Raw genomic sequence first — 21,430 nt, 5'->3', positions numbered from 1 at the left:
GATTGATTCCTAACTAACAGTATGTAGCAGTTAAAGAACAGGATTTATAATTAACACAACCCACAGTATTGAAAATCAACACTTGTGTCACCCAGTCTTGTCTTTAATTTATTTATTCATTTTCATATGGTTCATTTACATGTCACCCAGTCTTAACAAGAATTGTACGTTGTTAGCTTCACGCAGCTGAAATTCATGGCAGGGCTTCTGTTCTCAAGCATTTTGTATCAAAGACCAATGTGCAGATGGATAACTTCTGTTCTGCCAAAGTACAGGTTCAATTATTGATGCAAACCTGGGTCTTTGCATATTTTTTCAGATCAGACAACTGTGAAATTTCTTCTATCAGTGTTAAATTATCTTCGATCAACCTTTAAGATGCACCTAGGCTTTCTAAATATTATTCATTTAAGCAGTTCAGAAACCTCACTTATTTTTAAGTTTTAATATTGTCTCCTTTATTCTGAATAATGCCTCTGTGTGTGTTTTACTCACTATAGCTTTGTAAAACTCCCTATAACTTTGTAACTGACACAATTTTGCATTGATATTTCTACTAGTGTCAAAAACATTCCCTTTATGAGAACTGTGATTTGAGAATGAGATTTTCTTAATGTTTTTTTTTCCCCTGCACTGCTGTAACACATAATCAGGTACTTTAATAACAGAATATTGACAAATATATTTAAAGGGTATGCAATCCTGTGGTTTTTAGGTGTTGTCTTCTTTATTTACCTTCCTTCTTTTTTTGCTTGCTGTCATAATTTTTACATCATGGTGGCATGAACAAAAACAACAACACACCTGTAGCAATGGATTTTATACACTTTTTTTTTTTTTACTATTCACGAGTTGATATCAAATAAATTATAGATACAATAGTGGTACAAACAGAGGTATAAAACATGAATATTAGCAATAATTACATTTACATACATTTCTCTCCCTTTACCTCCAGTTTCTTGCTCAGCTATTTGTGTGTGTCACCACAGCCACTCAGTTCAGGGAGGTCAGAGGTCAAAGGCATGGTGCACATTCCATGAATTCTTGGGTTTTTTTCTCCATCATGCACGTCCCTTACTGATGTCAGATTCTGAATTACAACCAGGGGCCCAAGCAGGGCAAACAGAACAGAGGTGCCAACATTGCTAACATGGAAATTCTAGCAAGCCAAACTAGAGCGGGAAAAACTAAATTTGCCACAAAAAACTGAGCATATATCTCTGGATGAGAAAGCTAATGTTTTCTAGTGTCAGAAATACTTAATAATTAGCAGCTCCTCCATGTTTAACCAAGCAAAGAGCCCACAGTCTTGCCGACTTGTGCTCTACTGGCTCACAAGATCAATGCTCATGAATTCACAGGTCAAAACTGAAAAGTCAGTGCGAAACCACTACCAGAAGCAAATATGCATCTTACATGTCCTTTCCCCTTCAGCGAACTGGTTCTTCCAGCAGGTGAACTTAATTCAAATACAGCCTAACTGCTGTAGTTTTCAGGTGTCTCCTAGCAAGGGGTCAAAAATCATAATTGCTAAGGCTAAACCATAAATGTTGGCACCTCTGCAGTGGCTGTTTCCTCAGAGCTATATCTACACACAGCATCATCCAAGAAACCTTCATGTGGCAGGGAGAGAATGTTTAAGCAACACACGACTGTACACTCAGCAGCATGCAAGAGAAGCATGCACAGCAATGTATATTTACAGTAAAGCAGCATGGGTCTGAACTGAGCACATGCAACATGCTAGTCTTCCTTCCCATTCACTTTGTCATATTATTTTTACTTGCATATTGCAAGGTTTTTGCAACATTTATCTTTCTGCAAGCGAACGAACGCTGCATGTCATTAAAATGACATTTACCCTAGAAAGCTAAATACTAAAGACCCTGTTTAAAAGTGCTTGACAAACACAATTACAGTACAATAAGTAGACTAAAGCAACAATGTGTAAACAATACATATAGCTTATTTGTAACAACATTTCTCGTTCTTTGTTGTTCTAGATTTTTGTGTTTCCACTGTTCTTCATTATGTTTTTCACAGACATGCATGGACAGGTTGTAGTGCAACATTACAGGATGCTCCATGTAAAAGTTGGAGCTTCTTCTTCAGAATTCTTGTATCTTTTTATGTTTCCACTACCACAAACCTAGTCTAACCAGCACTAGAAAAGGCTTATGATTTGTGGATCAACATAAAAGAGCATATTTAGGGGATAGTTAAGGGATTAAATGAAAACGGCAGGTGGTTGCGGAGGGTGAGGGTGTTGACATGGCAGGGGACAGTCTACATGAGACTGGCCCAATAGGAGCTCCTTCTCTCGGGACAGACACGGTCCGCTGATCTGCTGACTGTGAGAGTGGTAGAGTCTCAGGAAGGACAGAATGGAGTGAACCAACCACAGAACTGTTAAACACCACAGAGAGATCTGCAGAGCAGAAAGACACCGAGTGAGACAGTATTTACACAGCCAGCAACTTAAATGAAAATGTACACTCATTAAAATCACTTGGCAGGTAAAAAGGAAGGGATGTCCTATAACGCCTGTACCTGTGCACAGGTGAGCTCTGAGTAGAACGAGGAGGTTTCCACATCCAAGTAGAGGGGCACAGATTGCGACTCAGCACAGCTGAAGTAAGAACCGAGTCATGAATCAGGCACTGTTTATATTATTTTGCATGCAGCTCAAGTGTTATGCTAGGTTTAATTCAGGAAAGTAAAAGACAGGAAACAAACTAAATTTAAGCAGAAAATGAGAGACAACTTTAAATTTGTTTTTTGGGTTTTTTTTCCATGCATTATAATGTCATAAATACCATAGTCAGAATAGCCTAATAGTCTGACTTAAAGGCTTTGAGTCACACTTCCTAAAACACCTAAACCATGATGAAAATTTCCCCACTGAGTAATGTTAGGTACTTTCAAAAGTAAATCCCTGGGCACTGATTCAGCTTGTGGTAATATCTGGATGATCTCACCTGTATGGTCGGGTGTTGTGGTCAGTGACGGTGTTGCACCAGGACACAAGTCCGAGGGTCAGAATCACACTTGCTCCTCCGGAAAGGAAGAGCACACACAGGCTCAGCAGCAGCGTGAGGAAGGCTGAGAACAAGGTGCTGCAACACAGACACAGGCAGAAATGTACCTTCTGAACCTGCACATGACACCTCTAACATTCTAAGTGCTTAACACACAAGTATACAAACTTGAAAAATCATTAACATTACATAATTGAACCTTGGGGAACAGAAATGCACCAATATGCTATTCTTCTTTTAATTTCGGCAGTGGCTAAAGGACTATATTATCTTAAAATATAAATAAATAATACAAAAATATATAACAGAATAAAATAATATTTCAATGGCAATGCCATGTAAGTCTAGTTATACTGTTATGTAGTGCATTACATGTATTAATATAAAAATTATCATACTAATATGAATTAAGCTAACAAAACATAAATATTAAAAATATTTTAATAGCCCATATTCTTAGAATTAGAAAATATATTTTGTAATGATCATAGTATATAACAATAATTGATTACTGATGCATTATTAATAATATACAATGTTGCTACTTCTACCTATATTATGATTATTATCACTTTGATGATGATTAATAACAATAATAACAATATTACTATTGTTAATAATAATAATAATACAGAAATGATAATATATTCTAATTATCATAGTATACAAAAATAATTGATTATTGATGCAATAATAATAATAATAATAATAATAATAATAATAATAATAATAATATACACAATGCTGCTTCGTCTACCTTTTTTGAAAAAATATTATAATAATTATTATACTTATTATTGTTGTTGTTATAATAATAATAATAATAATAATAATAATAGCAGCGTTGGCTATTCTAAAAATCTGTTTTTCAGGATATCCTCATCACTGTATCTATGCGGCTGTTGTTGTTGTTGTTGTTTATGGACTCACTCGTCGTGGCGGCGGTGGAGGTAAAATAAACTTCTCCAGCTCTGTGTGGCTCCGTACAGCACTGTGAACACGCCGACGAACGTGGCGAACTGGCAGGCTGCCGGCGGCCCCCACTGCTGCACCACCAAGTGCGTCCCTGCCGCCAGCTGTGCGCCGCTCGCGCTCTGGTTCTCGGAGCGCCAGAAGCCCTGACTGAACAGCGCACACCGGCCTTTAAACGCAGAGCCGTTCAGCGCTAACGGCACCACGACCAGCAGGCCTGCGATAACGGACAGGGCGTGGGCGGCGCAGTGCGCCAGCAATAGTCTCCGGTCCAGCTCCATGCTTAACAACCAGCTACTAAAACCTCGTGATGTTGCACAAACCCCAGACACACCACGCACGTGCTCTCGCGCTTTATGTTTATTGCTGTAAAGTGGCAGAAATTTCGGTCATGATCCACAAATCTCACGTCCAGCACGTATTTGTGTCGGGGTTCCTCCCCATCAGCATTCTGCTCTGCACGATGGCTCGGTCCCAAAGTACACACACAGTGCACGACTTAGGGTGTAGGAACCGTTCGCTCCTAGTATATGTAGTGCACTAATGTAGGGAGCACGGAGCCGATTGGGATTCTGCCTTCGTGACGTATTCGCCGAGGATTGGCGCGTTCCAATCCGCGTCATTGTAAAATCATTCAAATGTAATCTAGAGCAATGTGGAAAATTCCAGCAGCTGTTCCATAAAAAGTAAATGCACCAACACTGATAAGAGACTGAGGGTAAAGGATTGTAACTGGATAGATGTGATTGTACTCACCGTGTACTCATCCATTTTCTGTACTGCTTATCCTGAACAGAGTCATGGAGAGCTTGGGGCCTATTCCAGGGCACTATGGGCACAGGGCAGGGGAAACCCTGGACGGGGTACCAACCCATTGCAGGGCACACTCACACTCACACTACAGATACACACATCCATTCACACACTACAGACAATTTAGAGATGCCAATCATCTTTGGACTGGGGGAGGAAACCCCCAAGGCAAGGGGAGAACATGCACACAGGGCGGAGGCGGGAATTAAACCACCAACCCTGGAGGTGTGAGGAAAACATGCTAACCACTAAGACACCGCTAATGATTGTTCAGCTAGTCTTGTTGCACACACACAAAAACACAATTTCAGCTTTGGCCTATATGCAGAATAATTAAGAATTAAGCTAAACTACAATGCGATCCCAACTTCTGCTCCTAGCCTATGGATAGGAAGATCCATCATTTCGTTGCAATCATTTGGTTTTGCCACCTATATCACAACTTTTTTTCAGTAGATTTGTATATAATGTGACAATTCATAGGGCGGTAAAGTTGCGCCCTCACATTGTAGTGGAAAATCAGTCTTTCCACCCTAAGTCAAAAAAACTTCAGAGACAGAGGGTTTGCAGATGTCAAAAAGTAACTTAACTATATTGAAACAATAAAGTGAGACAGTCTGCAGAGGGTCCGAATTATACATACACAAACATGTCTTTATATACCTCTCTGAAGCAGTACAATTATTCCTAGGTGGGGCTTTCACCTTTTCTTTCTAGAAAAGACCAATCTCCATTGCCTTAACTAATTATTCACATCCATATGATACCTTATATTTGTGGTGCATGAGTAGTCTGTTGTATGTTCTTTAAAAGTTTTACCAGACCAGGGTTTTTGTTTTTGTTTTGTTTTTTTGTCACATAATTCAACCTATAGCCTCATCTTGGTACTCTCCTCCTGGAATTCTTATCTCTTCTTTTGACACTGATTTGCAAGCTTAGGGGGCTTTTGTTTAGAAACCCAGTTTCTGGTATGTGCCTAATTGCTGTTTTATTGCCACCAAGTGAAGCTGTTTTAGACAAACACAAAGTTCTTAATTTACTGCCATAGAGTGAAGCTGCTTTAGACAATCACAAAGCACTTAATGTACACATTTAGAATCCCACCAGTTAGAATGTGTTTTATAGTTTTGATTATGCCTGCTGTGCAGAGGTACGGATTGACAACAAAACAATTAGGCCTACTGTTTAGAAAGACACAGAATTCTTCTAACTTGATACACACTTATAACTTGATCAACAAGTGTACTATGGATTTACATAATGATTCCTACAAGTAAGTCTTAACTGTTGGGTATACATTTTGTATACATACCAGATTATACCTGATTAACATATCCAAACATTAGTAAACTTTGTAGTTACACACATTGAAATATTAATCAGCTTTGTAGTTACACACATTGATTACACTTTATATCCTATAACATCTCCAGTATCCCTTGTTTGATCCTAAACTCAGATTACTGTCTGTGTGGACTTTCTCATGTTCTCTACCTGTCCGTGAGGGTTTCCTCTAGGTTCTCTGGTTTCCTCCCCTTCCCAAAAACATGCTGGTAGGTGGATTGATTATGATAAATTACCCCTAGGGGTGAATGAGTATATACATGGTCCCCTGCAATAGTCTGAAGTCCCAAAGCAGGGGATCGGGTGTGATCCCACCTTGCACCCAGTGCTCCTGACATAGACTCTGGACCACCGTGAAGCTGAAGGAATGACAGTTTATCTTATGAAAGGGCGAAGTACCTATTAGTGTAATAAAAATGGCATAACATAGGCTGATGTATCTCAAAAACTAAACCAATTTTTTTTTTTTTAGCAATTATGCTGTGTTCTTGGTGTCTTGTAAGTGGTCATGCTGAACTGAGCAAGTTGTTAAAACATCTTTTCATATAGGGGGAAAAAACATGGATGCCTCCACTTCTTTTGTTTGCACTATCAGAGCACGTAAAGTTTATAAAAAGCTACTTTAGCGGCACTTTTACAGTTAAAGGCCTGAGTGGCTGTTGGTGCTGTTCTGTTATACTGAACTTCAAACATTCCTACAACATTTTGGACTGAAATTGCAGCACAGAAACAACACAGAACAGCGCAATAAGCTGTCCGGCTGATGCTAGTGATAATGCTAACGTTGATTATTTTCTTCTCAAAATAGCGATTAGCATGGTCACTGTTATAGATTTAACCAAGTACTGTGTCTGTATATTAAATAATCTAAAACCAACAGTGCTATAAACTCATTTAAAAGTAGAGAAGGGGCACTTCTCCATACTGTTCAGTGTGCGCGGCCATGTTGATTTGACGCCACTGCATAAACAGGGAAGGCACTGGTAGTTGAGAACATGACCCCCAAACTGGCGAGTTGAAAATTGAAATTGAGGGACATTTTCTGTGTTTTTCTTGCAAAGAAGAATGGGAAAACTGCCCCAAAATAGGTGTGCCAAGCTTGTAGCATCATACTCAAAAAGACTTGAGGCTGTAATTGGTGCCAAAGGTGCTTCAACAAAGTATTGAGCAAAGACTGTGAATACTTATGTACATGTGCTTTTTTGTTTTTTTATTTTTAATAAATTTGTTTTCATTGCCATTATGGGGCACTGTTTGTAGAATTTTGAGGAAAATAATGAATTTAATCCATTTTGGAATAAGGCTGTAACATAACAAAATGTGGAAAAAGTGAAGCGCTGTGAATACTCTCCGGATGCACTGTAAGTGTTTTTTCTTGTGTGTGTGTGTGTGTTTTTTTTGTTGTTGTTTTTAAAAAAAAAATATATACCTTGGATGCATGTAAATCTATTGTATGAGACCTTTAAATCTAAATTAGGCACGTTTCAAAACCATAATAGGTGCACTTTAATTCCTATCAACCGAGCTCTGTGTAATGTTTATTTAGTGGCGCTAGGGGGCGGTAAGTGTCTGATCTGAACAGAAAGCTACACATCATAAACGAAGAACGAAGCAGTTTCTAGCGCTTTTATCAGTTTTCATTTCAAAATCTGGATCTTTTATAAATAAGTACGTTATTTAACCAACTATAGCCTTACACTAATGGACAAGAAGGTAAACTAGGACATCATTTCTTAGTCTTTTGTGGTTGTGGTATATTTTAGTTGAGGGGGCGGTGGCTAGCATGACTGCATGCATCTCATTGAAAACAAATTAGCGAGCTTAAATCTTAATATTACATGTTCATATGTTGGATTTGCTAAAGGATCATATAGACATGGGGCTAAGGTCATTTCAGAGCATCATGCACTCAAGCAAACCTTTAAAACTGAGTTGTAAATTAGGAGATAACTAGTTTGGTACACGAGAACTTAAACTTTGAAGTGTTCTGTGTGTCAAAGGGCAAACATTAATCTCATGGCTGAAAGCACATCCCCTTCACTACACTACACACTGCACTATGTGGCGAGTTTGGCTAATTTTAGTCACGAATAAAAGCACACTGATGACTGGTACCCCCTATATATCTATAGGACAAAACTTAGTTTGAAGAATAATATAATTTGTTCCTTGATGCAAAATGAATTGATACATATTGGCATTACTGTAGGGGTTTATAGTAACTAGGACTAAAAGATTTTGATTAATTAAAGGAAAACTCCACTCTGAAACACATTCAACGTGTTTATATTGAATTATTTGTGGTGAGTTTAGTGATTCAGGAGCGAAATCATTAGTTGGTCCTGTATTCTTGTTATTCCTGTGAGAAATTAGCAGTTTTTTTGCCGTGCTGACGTCAAGGGGGCCTTGCTAGTGCAGCTACAATGGTGTTTAAGTATGGGATTAGATTTGTGCTAAAAGTATGGTAACTTTTCAAAAAACGAACAAAAATATGCAAGAAGAAACATGTAAAGCACCTTGAAACTGAAAACAATGAACTCAGTGGCAAAAATATATTTAATTTCAAATAAATGGCATTCATTGTCTAGTTTTCTGTTCGTAAATCCTAATCATGGTTTATCAATGCGCTGACAGAGTTTTCATTTACGCTTTCAAAGTTTTTGTTTATATGCCGCAAGTTTACATTCACCATTCTGGCACAAACCTCTTGTGTGGGCGGGGCTTTACAGCGATATACTCTCATTGGCTACTGAGATTTGGATGGACAACTCTCTGACTTGGTAGTAGAGACTTCAGTGTCACGAGTTTTGGAGAGCGTTCTGGATGTGGTTCTCTGTATAGTTATAGTGTTTGTAAATATTGGTTTGGAATTCATATTTGAGGTTTGAGTAGTCTCATACGACTATTTTTGCGAGATGAGCTCAGAAGCAGCACGGAGCATCGCTGTCATTGTCATCAACGCCATCCTCCTCCTCCTCAGCCGGACACTCAAGTTGTCAATCCAAATCTCACTAGCCAATGGGAATAAATCGCTGTTAAGCCGGCCCTCACGTGAGATTTGTGCCAGAACGGTGAACGTAAACTTGTGATGCATAAAGAAAAGTTTGAAAGTGTAAATGAAAACTGTCATCGCGTTCATAAACCATGATTAGCGAAATTGAAGCTTAGAAAAGTTAACAATGAATGCTGAAGACAATGTTAATATATATTTTTTTTAACAGATTTCACTATTAGGCCCTAAACAACAAAAGAGCAAGAGTTTCTATTCCCACTCACCAGTTTTACAGCAATGGTCACTTAATAAGAAATACAACATAGAAGTTGTGGAAACAACATTGGGCTCAACGTTAAAAAAAAAGGAAACGAACAGTGTACACATACTTTAATGGGTAATTTCTAGTTACTCTGAGATTTTCGAGTTAATGAGTTTTATTAAGTCAGACAGAGAAACTTCATTTTATGTTTCAGTCCGAGTCTGATTCTATTGATGATGGAGTCTCAGAGGCAGAGAGCTGCTCTGCCTCATGCTTGGGTGCTACCGGAGGCTCAGACTCACGGGTGGACTCGCAGCTGGCTGATGCTGTACGCTTAAAGACGGAGGGTAATGCATTTTACCGCGAGAAGAATGTGCGCAGCGCCATCGGACGTTATCACCGCGCCTTGCTTGTGCTTCGTGGTCTGGACTCAGAAGTGACATCAAGTCTTAAGGCCTTTAGACCCCAGTCTCCTACCCTCACACCAGAGCAAGAGGAACTGCTCAGGAGCACGCAGATTGACTGCTATAACAACCTAGCAGGTAGGTGTTACTAGATAACAATAGTTGCAGATTGACCAAAATTTTGCAAGTGTATTGTTGAATTAAGTCTGTGCTCTTTACTGCTTCTGAGGCAGCTTTTCCCCATCTGCTGATGTTTGCACACATGCACCAAGAAAGCAAATTACTGATATATATGTGCGCACACATACATAAGCACTGAATAGCCTGATTATTGCCTAAAATCCAGTTGTCTTTAATTATAATGTTCACCTAAAAAGATCCCATAATATTCTCTTTACATGATGAATAGAATAAAACAGTATCTGGTCAAAACAAAACGATTAGAAAGTCATGATTGTCAAGTTATTCGTGTCTCTTGTAGACAACTGTATCCTGCTCTAAAAGTTGATTTTCTGTGTTGAGCAGCGTGTTTACTGCAGCGTGAAGTTGTGGACTACGCCCGTGTGCAGGAGTACAGTTTGAAGGTACTGCAGTGGAGGGCTGGAGATATTAAAGCCCTGTACAGAGCTGGAGTAGCCACCCTGGAGCTCGGTGATGCTCAGACTGCCCGACATTACCTTCTTCAAGCCAGCAGAGGGAAACCTAATGGTAAAAATGTACTTGTATCCTTAAAAGCCACACGAAAAGCCCTTTAAACACAAAAGCTTTTTCCCCTCACTTTTTGTGGATGTAAGATCCAAGTACAGTCTATGTAACTGATCAATTGATAGTTGATTGAGTGCAATTCAGGAATCAAATGAACAACTAGGAACAACACCACAGTGGATTTCTGCCACACATATGATTTTAGGCGACTATGAAAAATAACAGGAAGTTTCATTCAACAAAATTCAATCAAAAAGTGGTATTTAAGTTTTCTTTATTAATGTATGTTAAGGTTTATCATATGAATGACATAAGACATTTAACATGTGAATCAGTGAAGTGAAATATGGAACAAGCTTTCTAGAGAGTAAATACAGTTCAGCACTTTGTTAACGGTTGTCTTCATACATTTACATACTCAATAATAACTGAATTTACACAAATGAACCAGTTCAAAAGTTTACAACCTCTGGCTCTTAATGTAGCATGTTACCTTCTTGCGCATCAGTGAATGTTTGCAGCTTTTGTAATAGTTGTGTACAAGTCCCTCAGTTGTCCTCAGTATGAAAAGATGGATCTCAACATCATATAGCCACTGCTGGAAAGTGGTCAAATATGCAGAAGATGCTGGAAAAGCAAAAAATGTGCAGGACCTGGAGGATTTTTCTGAAGAACAGTGGGCAGTTTAACTGCTCACGACAAACAAAGGATTCATGAACAACTATCACAAAACATAAACACAGTCGTTGATCATCCAGGTAACGACACACAGTATTAAGAATCAGGCGTATGTAAACTTTTGAACTGGTTAATTTTAAATTCAGTTATTATTATATATAGTCTTGTGGACTGTATGTGAACATTTGTTCTATGAAATAGCTTATTTAGGGCATCTAAATAAAAAAATAAAAATGCAAATCTAATAATCCTTCTTTTATTATTATTATTATTTTAAACATTTTGCAGATTCTGTAAGGGGTGTGTAAATTTATGAGCACAACTGTAAATACACACACACACACACACACAGGCCAGCATCATAAAACCATGGACAGTCCACCACTACCGCCATACTCCAAGCATAGTATCATGTCTGTCCATGCAGATGTATTTCTGCAAGGTTAACAAATTCTGAACTTGCTGATGCATGACATGGACTTGGTTAATGCATTTGCTAAGGAACTGAACTTATATTTTCCTTTTTCTTTTTTTTTGTGCTACTATTTTATATTTCCATGAGCCGTAAGCTTCAAGATTAAAACAAACAAAAAAAAAAGGCTTGAAATATTTCACTTTGTGTATTATATCTAGAATATATGAAAGTTCCCCTTTTTGAATAAAATTACAGAAAAAAATACTGTACTTTTCCACGTTATACAATTTTTTTTTTTAGATGCGCCTATATATCATTAGTTAATTCTCAAACAATGTAACTTACTTAATAAATAGTTTTAGTTTGTTGTCTACTGTTATAACAGTGTTATTTTTTTGTGTCACTGTAATGTGAAACGAAGTTCTAGCTTAGGATACAGAAATACAACACTCAAATGCTGGAGCAGCACACACTTTAAAAATACTATTATTACAATTAGACTTGTTATACTTTTATGTATATTTTTATCATTTTGTACTACAAGTCGCAGCACCAGCTGGAGAGAGTAAGAAAGGACTTTTTAGAGTGCATCAAATAACATTATTGGTTGTATGTTTTTTAGATGCCAATGTCAAGAAACAGCTCCAGCGGGTGGAAGAGAGACTCAGCAAAGACTTCGAAAAGGAGAAAGCTCTCTACAAAGGCATGTTCAATAAACAGAAACAAGCAGAAGAAGAGGATGCTGTAGAGAAGAACCCAAACCAGGTGTGAGAACTCGGAAGATCTGCACCAGCTGAAAAGATGAAGAATGAAACTGAAGAGAAAGGGCTTACCAAAATGTGGGCTACACGTTGCCCAGGGCATGGAATATAAACCCCAGTAAGGGGTTTAATGAGAGTACAGATCTCTTGCCAAGACTGAATCAGAATGAGGGCACACTGTTATGACTGGGCAGTTTGAAAATTAAAAGCCTTATTAGTCCATTGACTGTGGCTTCACCAGATATCAGTTAACTGCTGTTCAGGTTTCTGTTTCCTCTGTGTGTAAGTTTATACCATCACATGAGAGCTTGTCATCTTTCAGCACTGTTCTATAATAAATATTTTTTGAAAATTGTTTATTTTTCATTTATTTAAGACTGAAGACTATTGGGATCTAATACAGCAGATTGCAAGATTCCAATTGTTGTGCCAAGGTGAACTGTTTCATGGCATTAGGGGCATATACACTAGCCACATTCAAAACGAGGAATCGATTTTCATTTTAAGTCTTTATTAATACTGAGTCATTATTTAACACAGAAATCTTATTTATTTTAAAGTCCTGAGCACACTTCATATTACACAACAAACTGTACTTTATGATTTTAATCTGTGTTTTACGGTAAATGCACTAAACCATATAGTGCAAAGTATATAGTATTCTAAATAACACCTAGAGTACACTGGTGCACCTTGAGTATAATAATGCACAGAGACACAGTATAGAGTTGCATGCAGAGGCACAGAAACTTGCAGAAAGAAAGAGCTGTTTAACATACACTCCCACATTATCAGAAGTTGTGTAACTTGGCAGTATTGGTGCTCAAACTGTTTTCCCTTACACACATTAATCCTGGTTCTAGCCTTTATAACTGACCTGCATGTCCCGTTCTACAGTAAATAGAATCATGTTTTTGCAATTAGTTATATGCAAAAATAATCAAATGCTGCATTTCTACACATTTCAAACATCTATAGTTAAACACAGCACATTAAATTGGTGAGTTACAGGATATCTTTTTTGTTTGCCCATTAAGTGCTGACCAATCTTAGGGCTTCCCACTGAAGTTTCTGTGATGAACTCAGGTCCATAACTTGTAGCATGGCAAGCATTTGCATGGTTTGACTATATCATACAATCATTAGTGACTGTCCGTTCACTATCCTGCCATATCTGAAATACAGTTCTGTCGAAGGTTTGGCCGCTTTTCCTGCCTGCTTTTCCTAGTCTTTCTTTTTTGATTTCTGGTTCTTATTGAAACTGAGGGACCTCATTGAGCCAAAGATTTTTCTCCCAAGGTCACGAAATGATCGGGAACGGGTTAGAGGGGCTGACGGAGGTGGAGAGGGAGAAAGGGATGGGGAAGACAGGGGAGATATTGAGTGAGTGCTTCCCTCCAGGCTTTGTGAGCGAGAGAGATGGAAAAGACTGGCAGTGGATGAGTGATGTTTGTCCTCTTTCCTGACTAGATTTCGCCCACGTTCTGTGCCTCGTCCTTCACGTCCAATCTCCAAGGAGGAGCACCAGTGGTTGTTCTGGAGATGGACTTCCCGTTTTTGGGACCGGGATGACAGGAATCCCTGAGATTCGCTCCGAAATAAAGCTCTCCTGGATAGTCGAAGGCTGGAGCTATGGCCATCCCAGTTTGTCCCTTTCTTTCTAGAGAGATTATTCTCTTTTCGTTCCTGTACCCTGCTTGACGAAGTCTCTTTTAAAGAAGTATGCCTCCATCCAATGTCTCCAACCCTTTCCTCCCTTTCCAACTCTTCCTCCCTCCCCCAGAGTCTTGATTCAAAACCTTTCCACAACTTGTTGGCTTTCTTTGGAGTCCGCGAGCCTGCTTCTTCCTCCCAGCAGCTGCTGTAGTCTCTTCCTGAGTAACTGCTGACTGTTGATGCTCGCACCAGCTCTCTGGAGACATGCTTGCCCTGATAGAGCCCTTCCCCATCGCCACTCCTCCTCCAGCCTCTGTCCTGAGACTTCCACCCAGTCGCAGCTCCGGCATCTTGCCTGAGGGAACCACCACGAGGCCTGATGGCACCTTCCAGTGGAGAACCACAGGGGTGGATGTGCGGAAGAGAGCATTGGGAAGGTGAGTCCCGCCGAAACACGGATAGCTGAGCAGGTGTAAATGGTGAATTCGAAAGCAGTCGAGGAGGAGAATGAACTCGCGAACGGGATGAGGAGCCAGGAGAGGAGGCAGAATCTGAGTAAGTGTGGGGTAAAGGCAGGATGGGAGAGGTGTGGGAAGGCGTGGGACCTGAGTGATCAGAGCGAGGACTGTTTGACTGTGTTGTATGTATCAAATGGCAATCTGAATGGGTAATCTGTAGGCGATGCTGCTGGGAAATGTAGTCAGTTTCGATGGCACCACTTCCTGCCCAGAGGTTTGAGGATGAATTTGAATAAAAACCAGATCGATCTTCATAAGCAGTAGGAAGGGGGATTCGAGAGGAACGAGGCGTCGGAGCATTACATGGAGAAGCTGATCCTTCGCCCCTCTCTCTTTCATTCTGGAAGCACTCTGCATCCAGCTCCACTCCTTCCTCCATAAGCCCTACTACCACCGACCTGGGCAACCCAGACACACGTGAGATCTCACACACCACCACTGAATCCTCACTAAGTTTAGCAGGACTTTCTGGGGCTTTTGAAGGGGGGCAGCCTTCTGCCTCCTCTCGTGGTGCCCCACTCCAGTCCAAGGACTTTGAAAAGTTAAGTGAACCAAAAGTCTTTCCGGTGATCTCCATTGACCCACGATTACTAATTGTGGATGGGCAGGTGGATATACGAGGTCTGCTCCTCCAGTTTGGAGTGCTGGTGACTGTAGTTGAAGATGAAGCAGGGGAGGCGGTTGGAGTGATGAAGTTGCCACTAAGATGCCCACACGAACTTGACGCCTGCTCATTTATATTTTTAGCATCAATATTCAGTGTTTTATTCAAACTAGGATTAAGGTTCAAATTTAAGTTCAGGTGAAAACTAATATTGAAATCCTCACCGGTGACAGACGGCAGGTTTCCAAGGTTGATCGAGTTCCTGCTAGCTTTCTTTCCAATGCTGCTCAGATTTACTCTAGCAGAATTGCCCAGAAACGACTTACATGGGGTCAAGCTGGTCAAGCTGGAGGAGGAAGCGCTCTTTGGATGGACTCCTTCATAACATGAACCTGCAGAGGCCTTTTGAGATGCTCGATTGGAAGTCTCAGCAGTCAGCCTGCTGTGGTACTGATGTACTAATCTACTTATGTATTGCTCCAGCTGTGTTAGAGATGGAGAAGGTGGAGGTTGGGGCCTCACAGGGGGCTGTTCAGGCTCTGGTTCCCCAAGTGGGTCCCCCTGTGGGCTGGGAGAGCGTTCTGTGGGGGAAGGATTCTGGCAGGAAGTAAACAGGGGACTCTGCAAGGCCACTGCATGGAGTGGGCTAGGATAAGGGTACACCTCTTTTGTCTTCCGCGAGACCAGGTCGGAGCAGAATTTGGGGTCTAGTTGCAGCTGTGGATAGGTGGTGGAGGTTGACAACACACCTCCTCTCTGTGCTGCCCCTAGACTAGAGCAGAGTCCAGTCAGAAACATGAGCCCATCAATCTCTAGTTCACCTGTTGATCGAGTATCAACAAGACCACGTTATACAGCTATCACCGCACAAATATGAGTGATAAAATAAGTGATTAATAATTCTCCTCCTACCAGTAGAAGCAGGCCTCCTGTCTCCTTTTTGGGCTGTCCCTCTTGAGTTCTGTCCATTCTGTGCTTCATCCTCCCTCCACTGGGTGGTACTGTGGTCCAGCGAGTGAGGCCTGCATGGTCCCCCCATTTTAAGTGGACCTCCAGGAGCTGCCTCACTAGCCACTGAGTAACAGGAGTCTGAGAGTGAGCTCCCACTGACTGAGTAAAAACCTGTGGAGAAGAGCAGAAAGTATGGGGGAGGGTTGCACAAATGTACATCGGACAAAAGAGTACACTCATGGGTGACAGAGGATATAAATTAAGGAATAAGAAAAAAGGGCAGGGTTAATGTTTACCAAAGGCTGCACAAAGCTGTTAAACATACATAAAGTGATTATGAGCCTGATGTGGAAAGTAAACACTGAATATTTCTTTTTGCACAATGTTAAGCAGCCATTAAATCTGCAACTGTCAGGAATTATACTACTGTTTCATATGAGCTGCATTTAACTTCAGGGATCAGATTAAAATTCATTCTGAAAACAATGACAATTCTCTAGTATCTTTCAGGTACAATATTTACTCAAGTTTAAAACATTTGTGAGCTTCTATTGCTATTAGAAATGCAAGTTAAAAAGCAAGCTGTGAACATGCAGCAGAGTGGAACAAAGTCCAGCAATAAACCCTCTCAAAGAAAGGAGTGGGCTTTGAAGACCATGCCCCCTCTATGCAAGTACAAAGTTCCTTAAGAGTCTATGCAGGTACAGGTGTTAATTTTCAAAGGGACTTCTTGAAAACTTTGTGCAGTAGCTATATTTGCAGGAGCAAACAAATGGGCTTCACTTGTTTGAAGTCTTTTTGATGTTGCGAATTAACAGCAGTACCTGAGCTGGGTCTGGAGTCACAGTCGAGTGAAATGGTGCCAGTGGGTTCTGGAGTGGGAGGGGAGAGAAGGTCTGATGGAATGTCCCATGAGAGAGTGGACCAGCGGGAGCTTGTGCCCTCTGCAGCCCTGATGCCTGGCACTATAGAGTCTGCTGGAGAGGGAGTCTGAGAAGAGAACAGAAAGCAGATGGCACAGGGAATGTCGGCACATGTTAAAACAGGCCACGGGTGGTAATTACAGGGCAAGAACAGCAGAGATGTTTATGTTTACAAAATTCCAAAATAGTACTTCGGCAGCAAGCCATTAACTTCACACAGCTATTAAAATTGTTCAGAAACAATGCTGCCATTTCAGGTCATAATAACTGGTACTCTACACAATACTTGAAGAGCCAGGCATGTTAGAGATCACTGCTTTGAATGTGTCAAAGTTCATCTTAAAATAAGTTCTGAAATCCATGGTATTTATGGAGTGCAGTAACTGAGCTATTTCATGCTCCACAAAGAACCATGCTTTAAATATCATCTTACACAATTAACCATTGTGTGATTCCTGTTACGTCTGATCAGTCCCCTGCTTCACTGTTCTCAGTTTAACACACAATGCAGGTGACTCGTAATAGTGCTGAAGAACCAACTCCCCGGGGGATGGGAGAGTTCATAAGGAAAGAATGGAGGGAGCGACAGATGACGAAACAAAGAACCAGGGAAAGAGGACGAGGGGGCTGAGGGATTTTTATAAAGAAACTTTGACCGCACTCATCTCTTCTCTAGCAGTTTACCCACAATTCCTTTTCTCCTAGTTTAGAAATATAAGGCAGAAAAACACAAAAGAAAGACACTGTCAGAAGCAGTGAGAGGGTGAGAGATTGAGAGCAGAGGACGGATGAAGGTCTAAGACTCAGCGAGAGGGGACGGATGGAGATTGATAACAAGGAAAGAGAGCATGAGTCAGTGGGAAAGCGCGCGAGAGAAAGTAAAAGAGAGCGAGCGGGGGCTGGGTTGCCTAGTGAGAGAAACACCATGAAGGAGGCATTTTAAACCCCTAGCGCGCGCACACGCACACACACACACACACACACACACACACACACACACACAACACTCCTGGATGTGACTACCACCCCCTCTTCAGTGCTGCGTACTGCTGAGCCACTCTGTCTCTCTATCCCTCGCGCTCTCTCTCTCTCTCTCTGTGTCTTTTTCTCTCACTTCGCCCACACAACCGATTCAGCAGCAATACTTATCTCTCTCTCAGATAGAGGAATATTTTTTCCCTCAGCAGATTGATGTTATGTAAGAATACTGCAATCATCATTGAATATGATATAAATATGTTACTTATATAGGCCTATATGGAATCGTTTTTGGACACAGTGTTATGCTGAAAACTTATGTACTTATCCCTTATGTTTTGGTCACTACACCGTTCAATGCTTCCTTAAGTGGTTCTTTGTATATTTCAGGGTTCTAGTTTGGAATCCTTTCTGATAGACAACCAAGAAGCAACTAAAGAGCCATTAGGGGTTCTAGATCTGACCTTTTATTTATTTATTTATTTATTTATTTAAAGAGTGTGTTTATCAGTGCTTGTCCCAATGTTCCACTGATTTGATAGCAATACAAATGCAGAATCCATTTTAACCAGTTTATTTTTTGTATCACTATTATATGCAATATAGACAATCCGAGCAGCATTGATGGAAATACAGGATCCCCCTTGTTGGTATATTTTTGTTGGTTTACCACTCAGTCAACTCAATTTTCCCTTTTCCATAATTACTCTAATCTATACTACATATAATTTTGCTATTATATATAATTTTGCTAATAGCAAAATTAACTAACCCACTTTAAAATCTGATTAATAGCTAAATTAAAATCAAGTTTCAAATTGGAAATGTTGTTTAGTAATCTAATATTGCTTATAGTAAGACTTAAAATTGGTCATTTTAACCTGAAGGGCACAGAAGGGTTAACATCACACACAAACACATCACTGCTTTCCTACCAGGTTTAGCCCAAACATAAAATTATGAAACAATCTCCCAGACAAACACAAAGTAATGACTGTTCAGACATTGCTGTGTATATGAAATGCATGTACTGTACATTATCAAAGTATGACATTACAGTTGATTTGATTATACAAGGAAAAAAGGTTGGGGGATGAGCAGCAGTGCCAGAGTTAGAGAAATCTGATACAGGTCTTAGAGCAGTGTCATGAACATGGCTGGCCTTTTTCCAGCTACTCATCAATTTAAAAGGAGCAGTTGGACACACAGAAAGAGAGTTATATAAGATTAATGATAAAAAAGGGTCACAAAATGATTAGAAAATGAGAAAATGTGGGAGGTGTGGGAGGTGCTTTAGTGTGATCTCTCTTGTTTAATGTTAGAGCACTTACTGGAGCTCTCATATCAATGTCACCGGACGTGTGCAGACATTAGTGTCATAAGTCTACTCAATCACAAGACAGTCATTAAGGACTGGCTTTTCTTTTTCCAGTGCCACCCAGAGCGAGACGTTTTTGAAGATTCAAGGACATCATATTTATTGCCATCTGTGATTTTAAAGATGATTTGTTTTTAAGCGTTAACTGTTGAGTCAGTGTTGAATCACTATTGAAAGTTTTCAGACACTGTGTCCAAATAATATCTAAATGACAAAATACAATGTGTCACATTCGGGAGTTGAACTCATTGGGAACCTTGTGCAGCCATGTGGACTGCTCTCCATCTCCTAATGTCTCGCTCGCTCTTTACCAATCACTGACGAGCTGATGACACAAGCAGCATAATAATTTGAACATGTTCTTCTTATGCAAAATGGCAGATGTGTTGGCGGAAAAGCAACAAACAAACCCAGATGATGACTAATCGTTCCTACATTTTGCACCACTATGTTACTGCATCTCAGTCTGATCTGATCAATCCGAGTTATTGAGCGTTGGGATCTTTGGAAATTAAGTGTTGCAACCAACTGGTTAATAATACCTCCGGCCACTTGTGTGTGATTTCTAAATGAGTGTGTAAAAACAACTTAATATGCATTATTGAATTTTTGCTGTGGGATACTGAATGTGAAGGAAAAAACAAGAAAAAAAAAAACACTTAGCAGAGGTGAATATCTCCACTGTGTTACATGTGGTTACTTCACATCTGTTCATTTACACAGTATCTTCCTTGGGCACAGGCCATACTTAACCCCAGTGTCATTTCAGACAAGCACTTCCCCCAATCTTCTCTCCTTACACAGACACAGGCACAGACACACACACACACACACACACAGACTTGGAAAAAGGCCTATTGCTCCATCAAAAAGCCTTTCATACCGGGACAGGAGCTCACCTTGTCACATCAGATCACTAACCTCAACTCACCAAACCAATACTGTGCCAAATCTTAATGAAAACCTGATCAAGTAAATCATCTAGACATTGTACACCCAGCAAGACTATTTTGAATCTGTGTGAACTCAACACGTGTTATGTTCAGTGGTCCATAATACGCTTATTCAACCTTGGCACGTAGAGAATGCCTACAAGGTGTACGTGTGTGTGTGTGTGTGTGTGTGTGTGTGTAACCTTTAATTGTAAATAGTGCCACCCTGGTTGGCTGACGTCACTGCCACCAAAACACAGTGCAGGTGTTTATTGCCCGAAATATTCCAAGATTTAGGTTAGAAACGAAGGTCCCCATGGGAATTAAACCCCGTCCCCGCTGACCTGTTGCCTGAAGGTGGTTACTGCACCATCATCGGCGGCGCTGTCGAGGTTCTCCCGGTGGTCGCAGTGGCCATCCGCGGTGTTCCCGCTCTCATCCAGCACAGAGTCGATCAGCTCCAGCTGTCGTCCTCGGAGAACATCCAGCTCCACGATGCCGGCCAGCGTGGCTTTGAGTCGCTCTCCGATGCGGACTCGCTCACTCCCGGACCACAGCGAGTTCACGCAGCTCCTGCGCCCCGACATCCTGTGCGTGTAGTCAGGGTCCGACAAGCGCGTGCGATTCGCCTGCCTCTGAATGTGTGTGTGCGTGCTTGTGTGCGTGCTTGTGCGCGTGTTCCAGCCGGTGCACCGTTGATTGTCAATGCGGCATCAATGTTACCGTGTTACAGTGTGCGACATCTGGAGCATCGCGTTTATCTCCTGTTATCTAAAAACGCCGCGTAGAGTCCGTGGGAAAATGCACTGACGTTCTCCAGCTAACTCAAGTGCTAACTTTCGCATTCACGCGTGTAAAAAAAACACGGATGATCATTCCTGAATCTTATCTTTACCCGCAAAACCGAACGACCGTCCTAGATCACATATAACCCATCCAGCCTGGTCCTACCTCCTCCACATTCACATTCCTGTCCATGATGCCGATTCCGTTGATTCAGTTATGCGTAAAGCATTGCACGGCACTGCAAACGGCGAGGGGCGGGGACACTAGCATTGTGGGCGGAGTCACGGTGTGAGTGCTTGGCCCCGATTGGTTGGAGA

The 21,430-nt window shown here is 40.8% G+C and overlaps 3 protein-coding genes across 3 annotated transcripts; 1 reads left to right on the top strand and 2 right to left on the bottom strand.

Moving 5' to 3' along the window:
- Window positions 1-813: 813 nt before the first annotated feature.
- Window positions 814-4,487, bottom strand: zgc:153018 (Transmembrane protein 179-like). Its single transcript, XM_017475156.3, has 4 exons — window positions 3,972-4,487; window positions 2,982-3,119; window positions 2,554-2,632; window positions 814-2,431 (listed from the first exon to the last, which is right to left on the bottom strand). Exons 1-4 carry the CDS (start codon window positions 4,292-4,294, stop codon window positions 2,231-2,233), a joined length of 741 nt encoding a protein of 246 aa, XP_017330645.1. The 5' UTR covers window positions 4,295-4,487; the 3' UTR covers window positions 814-2,230.
- A 3,322-nt stretch (window positions 4,488-7,809) lies between these two features.
- ttc9c (tetratricopeptide repeat domain 9C) lies at window positions 7,810-12,740 on the top strand. The gene is given in 4 exon segments (NM_001329328.1): window positions 7,810-7,883; window positions 9,639-9,966; window positions 10,354-10,536; window positions 12,249-12,740. Coding segments are annotated over 4 exon segments (672 nt in total). The 5' UTR covers window positions 7,810-7,871; the 3' UTR covers window positions 12,398-12,740.
- si:ch211-168f7.5 (dapper homolog 2) lies at window positions 12,482-21,366 on the bottom strand. The gene is made up of 4 exons (XM_017475236.3): window positions 20,672-21,366; window positions 16,941-17,106; window positions 16,078-16,287; window positions 12,482-15,986 (listed from the first exon to the last, which is right to left on the bottom strand). The coding sequence occupies exons 1-4, from the start codon at window positions 20,912-20,914 to the stop codon at window positions 13,612-13,614; spliced, it is 2,994 nt and encodes a 997-aa protein (XP_017330725.1). The 5' UTR covers window positions 20,915-21,366; the 3' UTR covers window positions 12,482-13,611.
- Window positions 21,367-21,430: the final 64 nt, after the last annotated feature.

The sequence above is a fragment of the Ictalurus punctatus genome, chromosome 8 (assembly GCF_001660625.3).
Source record: "Ictalurus punctatus breed USDA103 chromosome 8, Coco_2.0, whole genome shotgun sequence".
Taxonomy (NCBI): domain Eukaryota; kingdom Metazoa; phylum Chordata; class Actinopteri; order Siluriformes; family Ictaluridae; genus Ictalurus; species Ictalurus punctatus.
This window is presented reverse-complemented; position numbering and strand designations above follow the sequence as displayed.